General features: G+C 58.1%; 1 protein-coding gene across 1 annotated transcript; it reads left to right on the top strand.

The window, feature by feature from the left end:
• The first annotated feature begins 8,802 nt into the window (after nt 1-8,802).
• Nucleotides 8,803-11,717, top strand: TINCR (TINCR ubiquitin domain containing). Its single transcript, XM_047097712.1, has 2 exons — nt 8,803-9,062; nt 11,714-11,717. The coding sequence occupies exons 1-2, from the start codon at nt 8,803-8,805 to the stop codon at nt 11,715-11,717; spliced, it is 264 nt and encodes an 87-aa protein (XP_046953668.1).
• Nucleotides 11,718-13,370: the final 1,653 nt, after the last annotated feature.

The following is a 13,370-nucleotide window of genomic DNA, read 5'->3' as shown; positions in this document are numbered from 1 at the left end:
CACGGCAGGAGCAGGGGTGGGGGCGTGCAGGGCCACACGGGGAAGTGCCCGGGTCAGTCAGGCGGAGGGGGCGGGGGTTGGGGGGTGCAGGGGGGCACAGAGTGGACAAGGACTTTACTGTGGTTTCGGCCAGCAGGAACAGTGAAGCCGGGTCAGCAGGCCCAGGACTGCTAGTCTGAGTAAGGCCAGAGGGCTCTGGGGTGTAGGGAATGGCCTAGTTGTGTGGTCCTGGGCCCTGGGGTGATAGGGCAGGGGGACATTGGCCCTGAGTGGGACAGCCTCCAGAGGACAGAGTTGGGGCTTGGGCTCTGTGATGGTTAGTTTGCATGTGAGAGGCAGTCCAGGGTGGGTCGGTGGGTCGTTTGCTGTCTCGGAATTAGCTGGCCCCTGGGAGGGGCTGTGCCTCCAGGGTGAGTAAGGCCCCCAGTGTCAAAGCATCAAACAGCAGAAAATAAAGATACGGCCAATACACCTGGGCGATGGCAGACACACACTAAATGCTCATCAAGTCTCGGAGAGGAGGAAGAAAACTACACAATAATCTTGTATTTTCAAGTTTTCCAAATGCTTGACCCCTTGTTTGGCCTGTGGGGTCTCTCAAGGGCTGGTGGCAAGTTCCCCCCGTTTAGTGCCTGATGGGGGCCCTCAAATCCTCACGTCTCGTGGCGTCCTCAGGAAACAGCAGGTGGCAGTCTCCCCGAGATTCAGAGGGGATGCTGCAAACGCGTTCGGACGGATGCAGTAAAAAGGCTGCTGTTTCTGTGAAGGGACTCTAGCAAGAGTTGCCTGGGGCGGAGGCAGATGCCAGCTTCCCGTGCAGGTTCCCAGGCCCCAACTCGGAACTGCTGGTCTGATTCAGGCCTTCCTTCCAGTCGCCCCTGGGATCCTGACCATTGAGAAGCGCCGTGGTTTCCAGGGTATCCAGACGGTGGCCCTTGCCGGGGAGGGTTGGGTGATGAGACCAAGCCAGGCTGGAAGGTCAGACTCAACAGCTCTGCCCCTCGCCAGCTGGGTGACCTCAAGCCAGTTACCTCGAACCCCTCTGACTTGTGTCAGTGTAAAAGGGGCTGCGTGATTTCTGAGGACCCGAGGAGGCGGGGCACTTACACTGCTCAGTACTCCGCACACAGCAGGTGCTTCGCCTTTGATGGTCAAGAGTGGCCTTTGATTCTTCGAGAAGAGCTACACGTACACAAGGCCTTCCACCTCCTTGCCGGAAATACCTCCCCCTAAGGATTCAGTATGTCCTTCGGACTTGGGAGGGAATGCTGCTCAGTCTCCACTTCAACCCCGCCTGGCATCTCATGATGTGGCATTAGCCATTTGTAAAACGAGAGGCCCGGGTCTGGCCTCCCGATGCCGCGCACGGCGGGGTTAAGTGCCAGACGCCTCTGGTGGCTTCTTGCGGCCCCACAGTCCTACCCACCTCACGGCAGCCAGCTGTGACGCTGCCTGGGCGTCCCACATACCCCGCCACGGAAACCTCGCGTGAGGCGCCTGCGGGAAGGCTCGTAAAAGGCACTGAAGCTTCCCCCGCCTAGATGCTGCTGGCCGCAGAGGACCAAATATTTACCGACTCGGCTGAAATGAAACCCAGCAGGGTAGATTTCACCAGTGGCCCAGAAAACGTCCCCTCGCTCCCGATCCCGGGGAAACAGGGCGCAGAGCGGGAAGCCACCCACTCGGCCAGGGTCTCCCCGGCAAGGCAAGAAGAAACATCTGGGCTCGAAGGCACAGCCCTGAACCCTTCCCTCCTCTGTTTAGCAAACGCTTCCCGGACCCTTCCTGTGAGCCGGGCTCTGTGCCAGGGACACCGCCATGACCGTGACTGAGACAGACCTGCTTTCTGATGTTCAACAGACGGCTTCAAGCAGCGGGTGGGGTGAGGCCGGCTTCCTGGAGGAGGTGACCGGAAGGGCATCTGGGAAGGGAACAGAATGCGCAGAATCCCCCAGGGGGGAAAGGGTGTGGCACCTCAAAGGAATAGAGTGAAAAGCTTGGGGACCTTGGGGTCAGACTGGGCTCTGAAGCTTGGGCTGACCAGGGAGCAGGCCCGTGGGCGATGGCGGGGGGGGGGGGGGTCCGTGGTGGGTTTTCGGCAGTTGAGACCCCTGTCCTCCTCGCAGGGTTCAAGGGTGACCATCACTGTCTCTCTAGGCCCTTCCTGGCTTAGGGCGTTCAAACCCTCATCGTCCCCGTGCCCCTCCCCTCCAGACAAGTAGCGCTTCTCCCCTCCGGGCAGCCAGCGTCGGCCAGCCCCAGGGAAAGCGTGAGCCAAGGTGGGTTCCTGCACCAGGCTCTGGCAGAGGGCGCAGATGCGGTCCCCTCCCCGGAGACCAGAACGGAGGCTGTGGGAGCGGCGGGCTGGCAAAGCTGACGAGGTCGGTCACCCCACCCCACCTGGACTGAGTCATGCTGGCAGCCCAGGGGTGACAGGAAGGGCCAAGATGCCATCGGAGGACCGGGGACAGGAGATGCTGCTGATAAGAGGGGTGGGTGGGGAGGGGTCGTTGGAGGCACTCAGGCTCCTCTGTGGAGGAGGGCTGGGGCTCCAGAGGCGGGGGGAGGCACGCGGGGAGGGGAGGAAGAGGGAGCAAAAGACAGAGACTTACAGAGAAGGGAGACAGAGGCTGAGCGAGACACAGCGAGAAAGGGACACGGACTCAGAGACAAAGCCCCCCCCCCCCCGCCACGGGCCCAGAGACACCCGCAGACCTGCAAAACTGTGGAGTTGAGGGGGTGCCGTGCCCCCTGCGCCCCATGCCCACCGGGTGGCGCCCAAGAGCCGCGCTCTGTGCCCTCAGCCGGCCTGCCTGCCCCGCCTGCCCCTTTCTCTCCGCCGGCGGCTCCTGCACTGGTCCCCCACCCCCACCCCAGTCCGCCCCCGTCTTAGCGGGTGGCTCTGGGCCCCAGGGTGAAGGCACAGAGGTGGGGGCTGAAGCCAGGGCTGGCATCCAGGCTGTCCAGAGCCTCCCTAACCCGGCCAGGTCAGGCCAAGGCCCCGGCCTGCGTGTGTCTATCTTGGGGTGTGTGTTTGCGTTGGTCCGGGGTATGTGTGCGTCTAAGCGTGGGTTTTGATGTGGGTGGGCGTGCGTGTATTTGTCTTGGGGTATGTACCTAGCAGGCCTCTTTGCCTCGAGGTGTGTGTGTGTCCCAGGGGCTGCGGTGTCTGTGTTTGTCTTGGGGCGGCGGCGGGGGGTGGGGGGTGGGGTGGGGAGGTGACTACAGGCAGCACGTCTCCACGACACCAGAAACCTGCCACGACCACTTCTGTTGGAGTCACCCAGGGAATCCGAGCGCTGAACCTAGGGAGCATTTGCGGATGTTCCATGGGACCGCAGTCTCTCACAGGCCCCTAGAAGACACGCTTCCCAGAGAGCTAGGAACTCGTGTTCACACGCTGACTGAGTACGATTTCGGTTCTACTAAACCTAAGCACTTACTCTGCACCAGGCCCTTGCCGGGACACTGCTTTCATGCCGGGGGCTCAGTTTCCTCATCTGTAAAATGGGCCTAAACATTAGCACCCAACGTAGAGCTTCGCTCTGAAGCGACTGAGCTGAGTGTTTGTAAAGCTCTTTGGACACAGTCTGGCCCAGCCTATGGACCAGTAGGCGTCAGAAATCATCCCACTTATTCCTTAGAATGACAAGCACATCCATTAAGCTGTGGGGTCAGTGGGAGGCCCTGAAAACCCTCCCTGCCACTCCTAGGGATTCACTGGTTGTCTTTTATTTATTTTTAAAATTTTGTTTTTAACGTTTATTTATTACTTTTGAGAGACAGACAGAGCATGAGCAGGGGAGGGGCAGGGAGAGAGGGAGACACAGATTCCGAAGCAGGCTCCTGGCTCTGAGCTGTCAGCACAGAGCCCGATGCGGGACTCGAACTCACGAACCGCGAGATCGTGACCTGAAGTCGGACGTTTAACCGACTGAGCCACCCAGGCGCCCCCACTGGTTGTCTTAAAAGACCTAAATAGAGTGGATGCTCAGATATCTCTCCGCACCAAACTTCCTTTTTGGTGAAGTCTAGCTCAGTGGTTCTCAAACTCCAGTGCACAGAAAAATGAGTAGTCTAGACCGTGCCGGGTATATAAATCAGATCCAGGGGCTGTTAGTGGCACTGGGGACCCAGCAGTGAGCAAAACACACAAAAACCCCCGTCCCAGGGGAGCTTCTGTTTCCTCGAAAAGTCAAATATTATCAGGGATCAGATATCTGTCTCAAATATAAGAGTGGGAGAATTCTAGAAGATTAAACACTTTTGTATGTGAGCCTGTCTTTTATAATTTCCCGCCTACATCTTTTGGGCGTCCAAAGTAACATCCATGTTCTTTGCATGTGTCTCTCTATTCTTATTTGTTTCTGACAGCTCTTTATATATGAAGGATGCCACAAGAGAGAGAGACTAGAATAACACAACTTACCAGCAGAGACCGTCGTGAGCCCTCATTTGCCAGACCTCCTAGCGATGAAATTTTATTGGGGGGGGGGGCCAGAGGTCCAAGAAGTGGTAGCTATGGAGGGCACCCTGACCTGAGGCAAGGCCTTTCCTAGCTAAGGATCAACGTATCCATCTTCTGAGACGGACTCAGCACTGTCAGGGTGTTTTCTAATGCATAGAATAGATCATGCCATTCCCTTGCTTCAGACCCTCCCATGGCTCCCCCCTGCCCTTAGAAGAAAATCCAAACTCCGTCCCATGCCCTTCACAAAGCCATTCCTACCCCCACACCACATTCTCCCTTTGCCTCCCAGCTAGAGAGGCGCCTGAGCCCTCTCGTTAGCTCACTCCTGCCGCGTTCCAGGGGCTCTGCCCCTGCCTTCTGATGTGGCGCCGGGAACGTGATTTTTTTCCCTGGGGGGCAGGGGGGGGACCTTAGCAAAAAAGCTGCCCCTTGGAACTCACTTTCTTGGTCGTAAAATGAAAAACCAAAGTGAGTACTATCACTGGTCCAGTGAGAGCAAACGCGCCCTTCAGGGGTCAAGGAGTGAACGGGACCTTGTAGGGACGGTAAAGAACGCAGCCACAGAGTGCCCACGGCTGCCACTTGGTCTAGGGACACCAATGGAGCTCCGACTGCTTACGTGGAAACTCTCACTCCCCAGATCTTTTTCCAAAAGCATTACGCACACGCCCACCAGATTCAGCCTCTGGGCTTCCAGTGTGAGAGACCCCCAATGCAAGGGGATAAAACCAGGTGAGAAATCTCTTCCGCATCACAAGAGCATCTGGGATTCCAGAATTCTGTGATGCCAGGTTCAGTGGCCGTCGCTCTCCAATTCTGGAACGTTCGGGGGGGATGTATTCTGCGGGTCTAGAACGCCAGGCATTCCAAGATTCTGGGAGTCCGCAATTTCAGCGGTCCCACGACTCTGAGCTTCCCAGGTTCCGGAACTCAGGGATTCTCTGAGCTTGTCACTGTCCGCCTGGGTCTCCTATAATCGCCCGTGACAGATAATATAGTGTTTTGAGGCAGAAACCATGATCCCTTTAATCCGGCGGCCCAGGCAGAGGGCTACTGCCTGCAGCCACCTGGCTTTCCTAACGGCTTAATGAGAAAGTCAGAATTAATTGGAACTGGCACCCAACACTCACAGCGCTCGGCGTGGCTGGCTTGGCCTCCGTATGCTCCCAGCGTCCCTGGGCCTCGCTCTGACCTGTTTGAGACACCAGCGGGTGCGATGGGAGAGCCTGACGCTTAGCCTGACAAGGGAGGTGGCCGGGGCCGGGGTGCCGGTCGAGCCGGCCCGTCCACCTGCCCTAGAAAGAGGGCGCACCAGCCTGGGTCCTCGTTCTCCCATTTCTGCTCTGTGGGCCTTAGTTTCTCTCCTTCGACCTATGGGCTCGGCCTCACAGTTTGCTGCGGGTTACGCGTAAATGGCTCAGCGCTTGTGCGATACTCTGCCCTAGGGCCCATGGACAGACTACCAGAAGGGACATACGGCTGGTTTGTCATTTCAGTAGCTGTCACTAGAGAGATTATGCCATTTCGCGCTGCGAACCCCAAGGCGTGAGCCTGCCCTTCTCCCAAAGCTGGGCCCAGCAACATGGTCAACGATCAAACTTCTTCATCTCTAGCAACTCGATAGATTTCGTTTTTTTTTTAAAGGGTATTTCGTGGTAGTTTCATTTTACATTTCGTTTACTGTGAGTGAAAAGAAGCTCCGTTCACATGCTTAGAAGACATGCATAGGGGCGCCTGGGTGGCGCAGTCGGTTAAGCGTCCGACTTCAGCCAGGTCACGATCTCGCGGTCCGGGAGTTCGAGCCCCGCGTCAGGCTCTGGGCTGATGGCTCAGAGCCTGGAGCCTGTTTCCGACTCTGTGTCTCCCTCTCTCTCTGCCCCTCCCCCGTTCATGCTCTGTCTCTCTCTGTCCCAAAAATAAATAAACGTAGAAAAAAAAATTAAAAAAAAAAAAAAGAAGACATGCATATTTCCTTTCCAAAGAGTGTCTTTTGCTGCTTTTTCTGTTGGGTTGTTGGCCCTTACTTATTGATTTCTGGGAGCTTTTTACATATTAAGGAAATCAGCTTTTCATCTAGCATGTCTTGGAAAGGTTTTCCTAACTCTGTCTATTGACCTAGGATGTGTGATGTGTGTGTGCACACACGTGCACACGCAGGAATTTTATATTTGTATGCCATCAATTACTAATCTTTTAATTAAAGGCTTCAGGCTTAATGTCATGCTTCAACGCACTGGGATTGTTATTATTTTGAACTCCCATGTTCTCTTCTAGTAGTCTTATAGCCTCTGTCTTTTTTTTTTTTTTTTTTGCAGGGGGGAGGCACATTCAGGGGATGGGGACCCACCTGAAATTTATTTTGCTTTTAGTCGCTTTTAAAATCTGCATCTGAAATCCGATGACTTTGTAACACGCCGGGTAGCAAGTGCACAGTGGCGTGATTCATGAAGTTAGGTGGCCAGCGAGCACTTGGCTAGGGTTCTGGTTCTGCCATTTTTCACTGTGTATCCTCAGAGAAGTCACTCAGCCTCTCTGGGCCTCAGTTTACTCATCTGTAAAATGGGAGATGATCGCACCAGGTGACAATTAAGAGAAGCTTTTTTCTTTCTTTCTTTCTTTTTAAATCCTATACCTGGAACCCCATCTGTCACTGAGCAGGTGACTTTTCTGTTTGCTATTTTTGTTTTCATCTGCTTTTCTTGGAGGAGTCAAATTGCACTTCTCTGTGACTACTCCCTCAGCATAGCCAATTAGTGAGCGACTATGCTTCAGGAATATTCTAAGTACTTCACCCCCAGCGATTTATCCTCATAGCAATTCCCACTGGATAGATGGGGACCTCCAGGACCAGGGAGGGTACGTTCCTTCCTCAGGAACTTCCAAGAGGCAGGGTCAGGATTGGAGCCCACACTCTGTCTTGTGCTGGCCTCAGCCTCTCTCCCTCTCTCCCTCCCTCCTCCTCCTCCTCCCTCCCTTCCTCCTGCCCTCCCAGCCACTGCTGGAGCAGGACTTCCCAGGGAGCCCAGGGAAACTGGCTTCTAAGTACAGACTTAGAGTCATTGAGGTCAAGCCAGAATCCTGGATACCAGAACCGGTCAGTTCTGTCCTGGCAGGTATGATAGTGGGTAGGGGCAGGCAGCAGTCGGGGAAGGCTTTTGGGAAGAGGGCGCTTGGATCAGTGTGACTGCAGAGGCCAGCTGGGCCTGAGAAAGGGATTGCAAGGTGGGGGGGGGGGGGTTGGGGGGGAGAGAACAAGCAAGGAATTGGGGGTAGGCGACCCCTGCTCACTGCCTCTTGTGGGTGATACTGGCCGTAAGTCTTGACTCCCGTTTCTCCCCACTAGGCACACATTGAACTAATAGTTGGTGACCGTGGGCAGGTGCCTCCTTAGTGGGAGCGTTGAACTCCTACTCATCTGCCAAAGCCCAAGCTCCAATGCCCACCCATCTGGGAAGCCATCCCCACCTCCTGGCCTTTCCCAGCCTGGGAGCTCCTACTTCTCAAGCCCTGAGTGCACAGGGCCGGGAGTGTCTGTGTCCTGCTCTGTGTCCCCACCTCCCCAACTGGGAGACCTCCGAGGGCAGGACCCTAGGTTGAGACTTCTCTGCTGCCCAGCACTGCCCAGACCAGCCCAGACCCAGACTAGGTGCTTGCTGTATGTGTCTCGAAGGAAATAAGGGAATAAATGGGTAACAAGCGTAAACTCCAGTCACTTCCTTCCAATGCCCACAGCCTTCCAGGGGTCCCATCTCCCTGCGAGTAAAAGCCCAGGCCTTCCTCCCCGCACCCCTCGCCTGTCTTTTTAACCTCCCTCCCTCCTGCCCCCGCCCCGCCACCGCTCCAGCCAGAGGCCTCCTCCGCACCGTTCCTCCAGGACCGGTCGGGACCCTGCCCCGGGGCCTTTGCACTGGCCGCTCCCTCCTCCGCCCGCAGGAGGACCCTTCCCAGGGCCGGCGCGCCCCCCTCGGCTCGGTCCGGACGCCGCCTCCTCAGAGACGCCTCCCTCCACCCTCGCCTCGGTCTAAGATGGCCCGCCAGGCTCCCCTCTTGCTCCCTTCCCTCCCCTCGGGCCGACGCCTCGCGTGTGTCCAGACTCATCTGCGTGACGCGCTCCTTTCGGGGCGCCCTTGGCGCGCAGGTGTCCGGGGCGCGTCTCCGCCGGAGCGAGGGGGCGGCGGCGAGGGGCCCCGGCCGGGCGCCGCCGCCGCCGCGTCCCGCCCTCCGGGGCCCCCGCCCGCTCGCCGGGCGTGCCTGGACGGGCGGGCGGGCGCGGGCGCGGGCGCGGGCGCGGGCGGGCGGCCGGGCCGGGGCCGGAGCGCCGGGCGCGCGCCATGGAGGGGCTGCGGCGGGGCCTGTCGCGCTGGAAGCGCTACCACATCAAGGTGCACCTGGCGGACGAGGCGCTGCTGCTGCCGCTCACGGTGCGGCCGCGGGACACGCTCAGCGACCTGCGCGCGCAGCTCGTGGGCCAGGGCGTGTGCTCCTGGAAGCGCACCTTCTACTACAACGCGCGGCGGCTGGACGACCACCAGACGGTGCGCGACGTGCGCCTGCAGGACGGCTCCGTGCTGCTGCTCGTCAGCGACCCCAGGTGGCGGGGCGGGGGTCCCGGGGCGGGGGTCCCGGGTGGGGCGCGGGGCGGGGCTGCAAGGAGGCGGGAGGGCCGCGGGCTGGGGTCCCCGGGCCGGGAGGCGGGCGCGGGGCCTCTCCAGGGCCTGAGCGCCGGCTACTGTGGGAAGCAGCTGCCAGGAGGCGGGAGGCCGGCACGCAGGGGCCCGGCCCCCCTTCGCGATGCCTCTTCTCTGGCTCTGCCCCCTCTCTCTGACCGGCCCTGTCTTCCTTGCCGTCCCTCCGCCCCAGTCTCCTTCCTCTCTCGGTGGCGCTGGCCCTGTGTGTTTCACTTCCGGTCACTCTTCCGGTCTCCGTCCCTCTGTCCGTGGCCGTCTCTGCTGCTTGTGCCTGTGTGACCCTCTTGTCTCTCCGCGTCTCTCTGCCTTCCCTGCCATCCCCCACAGTCCTGCCCACACGCTTCTTGTGGGCACTCTGACCCGGCCATCTGAGTTTTCCAAAGGGGTGTCTCTGCCCAAGGAGGGGTCCGCGCAGAGGGGCATCTGGGACAGGCACGCACGTGGAGAGGCCTGGGGCGGCTCCGGGAGATGGTGAAGGCTGCCGTGTGGCAAGAGGGACAAGGAGGTGGTGGACCTGGGCAGGGGTTGGTCCCAGGGCAGAGGCCGGCTTGGAAGTGTGGGCAGGGGATGGACTGAAGCCAGATGTGTAACCGTGGTTTACGGAGGTCACACTTGCCAGGTTTGGCCCTTGAGGTTTGATCTGCAAGCCTGGGGTGATGCTTTGAGAGCGGGAGCCTCAGAAGCCGGTCCTGGAGGCTCCAGGTTGCGGGGGACAGCCGCCTTCCCCAGGTCCTCTGGAAGGAGGGTCTCAGGGGTGGGGTGATTCGAGAGTGGAGGGATGGGGGCTGTCGTTTTACATGTTTATTTTATGTATTTTGAGGGGGGTGGTGAGCGGCAGAGGGAGAGGGAGGGAGAGAATCTCTGGGCGGATAGCGTGGAGCCCAACGCAGGGTTTGAACTCCTGAGCCCTGAGATCACGATCTGAGCCAAAATCAAGAGTCAGAGGGTTAACTGACTGGGCCACCCAGGTGCCCCAAGGATTGTTTTTATTTATTTTATTTTATTTTATTTTATTTTATTTTATTTTATTTTATTTTATTTTATTTTATGATATTTTATTTTTTTATTATTTTTTATTATTTTTTTTTCAACGTTTTATTTATTTTTGGGACAGAGAGAGAGAGAGCATGAACGGGGGAGGGGCAGAGAGAGAGGGAGACACAGAATCGGAAACAGGCTCCAGGCTCTGAGCCATCACCCCAGAGCCCGACGCGGGGCTCGAACTCCCGGACCGCGAGATCGTGACCTGGCTGAAGTCGGATGCTTAACCGACTGCGCCACCCAGGCGCCCCTATTTTATTTTATTTTTTAAGTGTATTTATTTTGGAGACAGAGAGAGAAAGTGCAGGTGGGGGAGGGGCAGAGAGCGAGGGAAAGAGAGAATCCCAAGCAGGCTCCACACTCTCAGTGCAGAGCTCCGTGTGGGGCTCAAACCCACGAACTGTGAGACCATGACCTGAGCTGAAGTCTGGTGCTTAACCAACAGAGCCACCCAGGTGCCCCCCCTGTGGGTTGTCATTTTAAACAGGGTTGTAGGGACAGCTTCACTGAGGAGGTGACAGTTTGAGTAAAGTCTTGATGGAGGTGAGGGAGGGAATCAAGTGGATATGCAGGCAAAGGAAAGTTTGGGCAGAGGGCACAGTTCGTGCAAAGGCCCTGGGGCAGGACCAGGCTTGGTGTGTTGGAGGAACAGCGAGGAGGCCTATGTGACGGGAGCAGAGTGAGCGACGGGGAGAGAGGGAGGAGGGGTGGCCATGGAGGGGTGGAGGCAGATCATGGAGGACCTTGGGGGACCTCACGGAGGACTTGGGTTTTTACCGTGAGGGAGATGGGAACCCTGGAGGGCGGTGGGCAGAGGAAAGGAGGCTCTACTCAGGCGCCCTCTGGTGTCCACTGCAGGGAGGACAGACTGGGGGGGGGCGTTGAGGGCAGAAACCTGGGGACCAGGGCAGAGGTCCAGGTAAGCGGTGGTGGAGACTGAACTACGAGGGAGCCAACTCACTGTTTTTCCAACACTCTAGGCAGGGTCCTGCCTCCGGGCCTTTGCACTGGCTGTTCCATCCGCCTGGAATGCTTTCCACCTGCCCTCCTCCCTTACTCAGCGCTTTCAGGCCTTAGTTCGGGTATCGTCACAGTTCAGTCTTCCCTGATGACCCGGTTTAAAATCGCATCCCGCTGACAGGGCACCCCTGCTCTGTCTCTGTCCCTAGCACTTATCGGCAGCTGACTTCTTTATGTTTCATCAGTTTTTTCACCTCATCTCCTCCCCCAGGCTGTAAACTCGATGAACACTCTATTGTCCCTCCTGCTCTCTGCTGTGTTCCCAGTTCAGTGCCCGGCACATAGTAGGTCCTCAACAAATATTTGTTCAGGGGCTGCTTAGCACATCTTCCCGGAGCCCTGGCAGTGCCTGGAAGTGGGGGGGGGGGGAGGTGAGTCCCAGGCGGGTGCTTGAAGATGCGTTGGCGGGACGTTGAGCAGATCACGGCCGTGAGTGCCAAGGTGAGGGCTGCATTTGGCCTGCCACATGCGTCTTTCTGTCCCCGTCTTTCAGGTAGTTGGCGGAGGTGGAGGCATGACCAAGGGGACTGGAGGTGACGCTGAGGGAGCAGGCTGGGGCAGGAGCCCCGACTTCACTCTGGGTAAGTCTCCAGTACTTTTTTTTTTTTTTTTAAAAGATTGATTTACTTTTTTATTTATTGAAGTTTACTTATTTATTTTGAGAGAGACAGCATGAGGGGCAGAGAAAGAGGGAGAGAGAGAATCCCCAGCAGGCTCCACGCTGTCAGCACGGAGCCGGACGCGGGGCTCGAACTCACAAAACCGCGAGATCGTGACCTGAGCCAAACCAAGAGTCAGCCGCTTAACTGACCGAGCCGCCCAGGCGTCCAAAAGATTTTTTTTTTCTTAAGTAACCTCTACACCCCATGTGGGACTCAAACTCACAACTCTGCGATTAAGAGTCGCTGTACCGACTAAGCCGGCCAGATGCCTCCGTCCCTAGTACAGAAAGGACACTGTAGAGTGTAGAGACCACAGATGTGGAAACTGAGGCCCAGAGAGAAGGGACTCACTTCTGTTGACTATCACCCCACAGCACACCCTCATGATTTTTGCCCCCTGGGTAAGGACGTGGGCCTTACTCTCTCACTTACCGGTAGACCGACGTCTGTTGCCCCTAGCTAGCAGGAATGATGTTGCCCCGACTTGCTGTGTGACCTCGGGCAAAGCACTCCACGCTGGGCTTCTTAGGAGGCGAGAGTGGGGTCTGGTCGAGAGGGTCGGTTGAATTGCACTTTGCCTGCAATTCCTGAGACGGTCACCAGGGGGCTCCAAACAGCCAGGCTCCTGCCATCCCTGTGTCCCCGCCTCCCGGTAGGCACCGGGGCCAGCGGGAAGAAGGAGATGGCTACATGAGTCACCCGCCAAGTCGAGGATGTTAGGGAAAGGGAAGAAGGAAAACTGGCCAGACAGCTGGTGTTTCACCTTTCCACGGGCCTGGATTGAAATTGTTCTGTTCCCTCCGTGCTGCTGTTGCAAGTTCCGGGCTCCTGGGGGCGTGCGGTGACGTCCGGCCTGACCAGCTGATGCCTGCTGCCCCAGACACACCTGATCACACCCAGGGGGAGGCCCAGTCCCTGACGCCCACCTGGGATGTTGCTATGCCAGCCCAGGCAGCAGGGAGGAGCCTGTGTGACCCCGAGGCCGTGGCTCCCCCCTGGGGGCCTCCAGTGTGCAGTCTGCAGCGGGACCCCCGGTGCCATCTCGGAAGGCTCCCGTGTGCAGCCAGACGGTATGATCTGAAGAGACGCACGGAGGGGAGGGGCGAGGCGCGCGAGGACGTCATCCCTTCACCTTGGACGTTCTCTGCGCCACACCTTTGCCCAAGCTGTGCCCCCTGCCTGAAGCACCTTTCGTGCTCCTCTCGGCCACTCCAGCTCACCTGAGATTGCAGCCCCCTCCGGGACGTCTTCTCGGATTCCCTTCTCACCAGTCAGTGAGCACTGTGTCCTCCTTGGGGCCCACCCCAAGCCCCCTGTACTGCGAACAGCCTTTGCGTGGGGGCCCGAGGGTGCAGCCAGTTACTGGCGGAATCTCAAATGGCTACAGGTGGAGACTGGGGGGACCCCAGGCCTCTCACCCCCGCAATGGTGCCCACTCCCTCGGCGGTGTCCTCCTTCCCCTGAATCCCACTGCCTTGTCCCTTACAC

Source organism: Lynx rufus, unplaced genomic scaffold, assembly GCF_022079265.1.
Source record: "Lynx rufus isolate CCGP_SWC_20201006 ecotype Redwood Valley unplaced genomic scaffold, mLynRuf1.p SCAF_4, whole genome shotgun sequence".
NCBI classification, from domain to species: domain Eukaryota; kingdom Metazoa; phylum Chordata; class Mammalia; order Carnivora; family Felidae; genus Lynx; species Lynx rufus.
The sequence above is the reverse complement of the archived record's forward strand: the minus strand, read 5'-3'. Positions and strand labels throughout refer to the sequence as shown.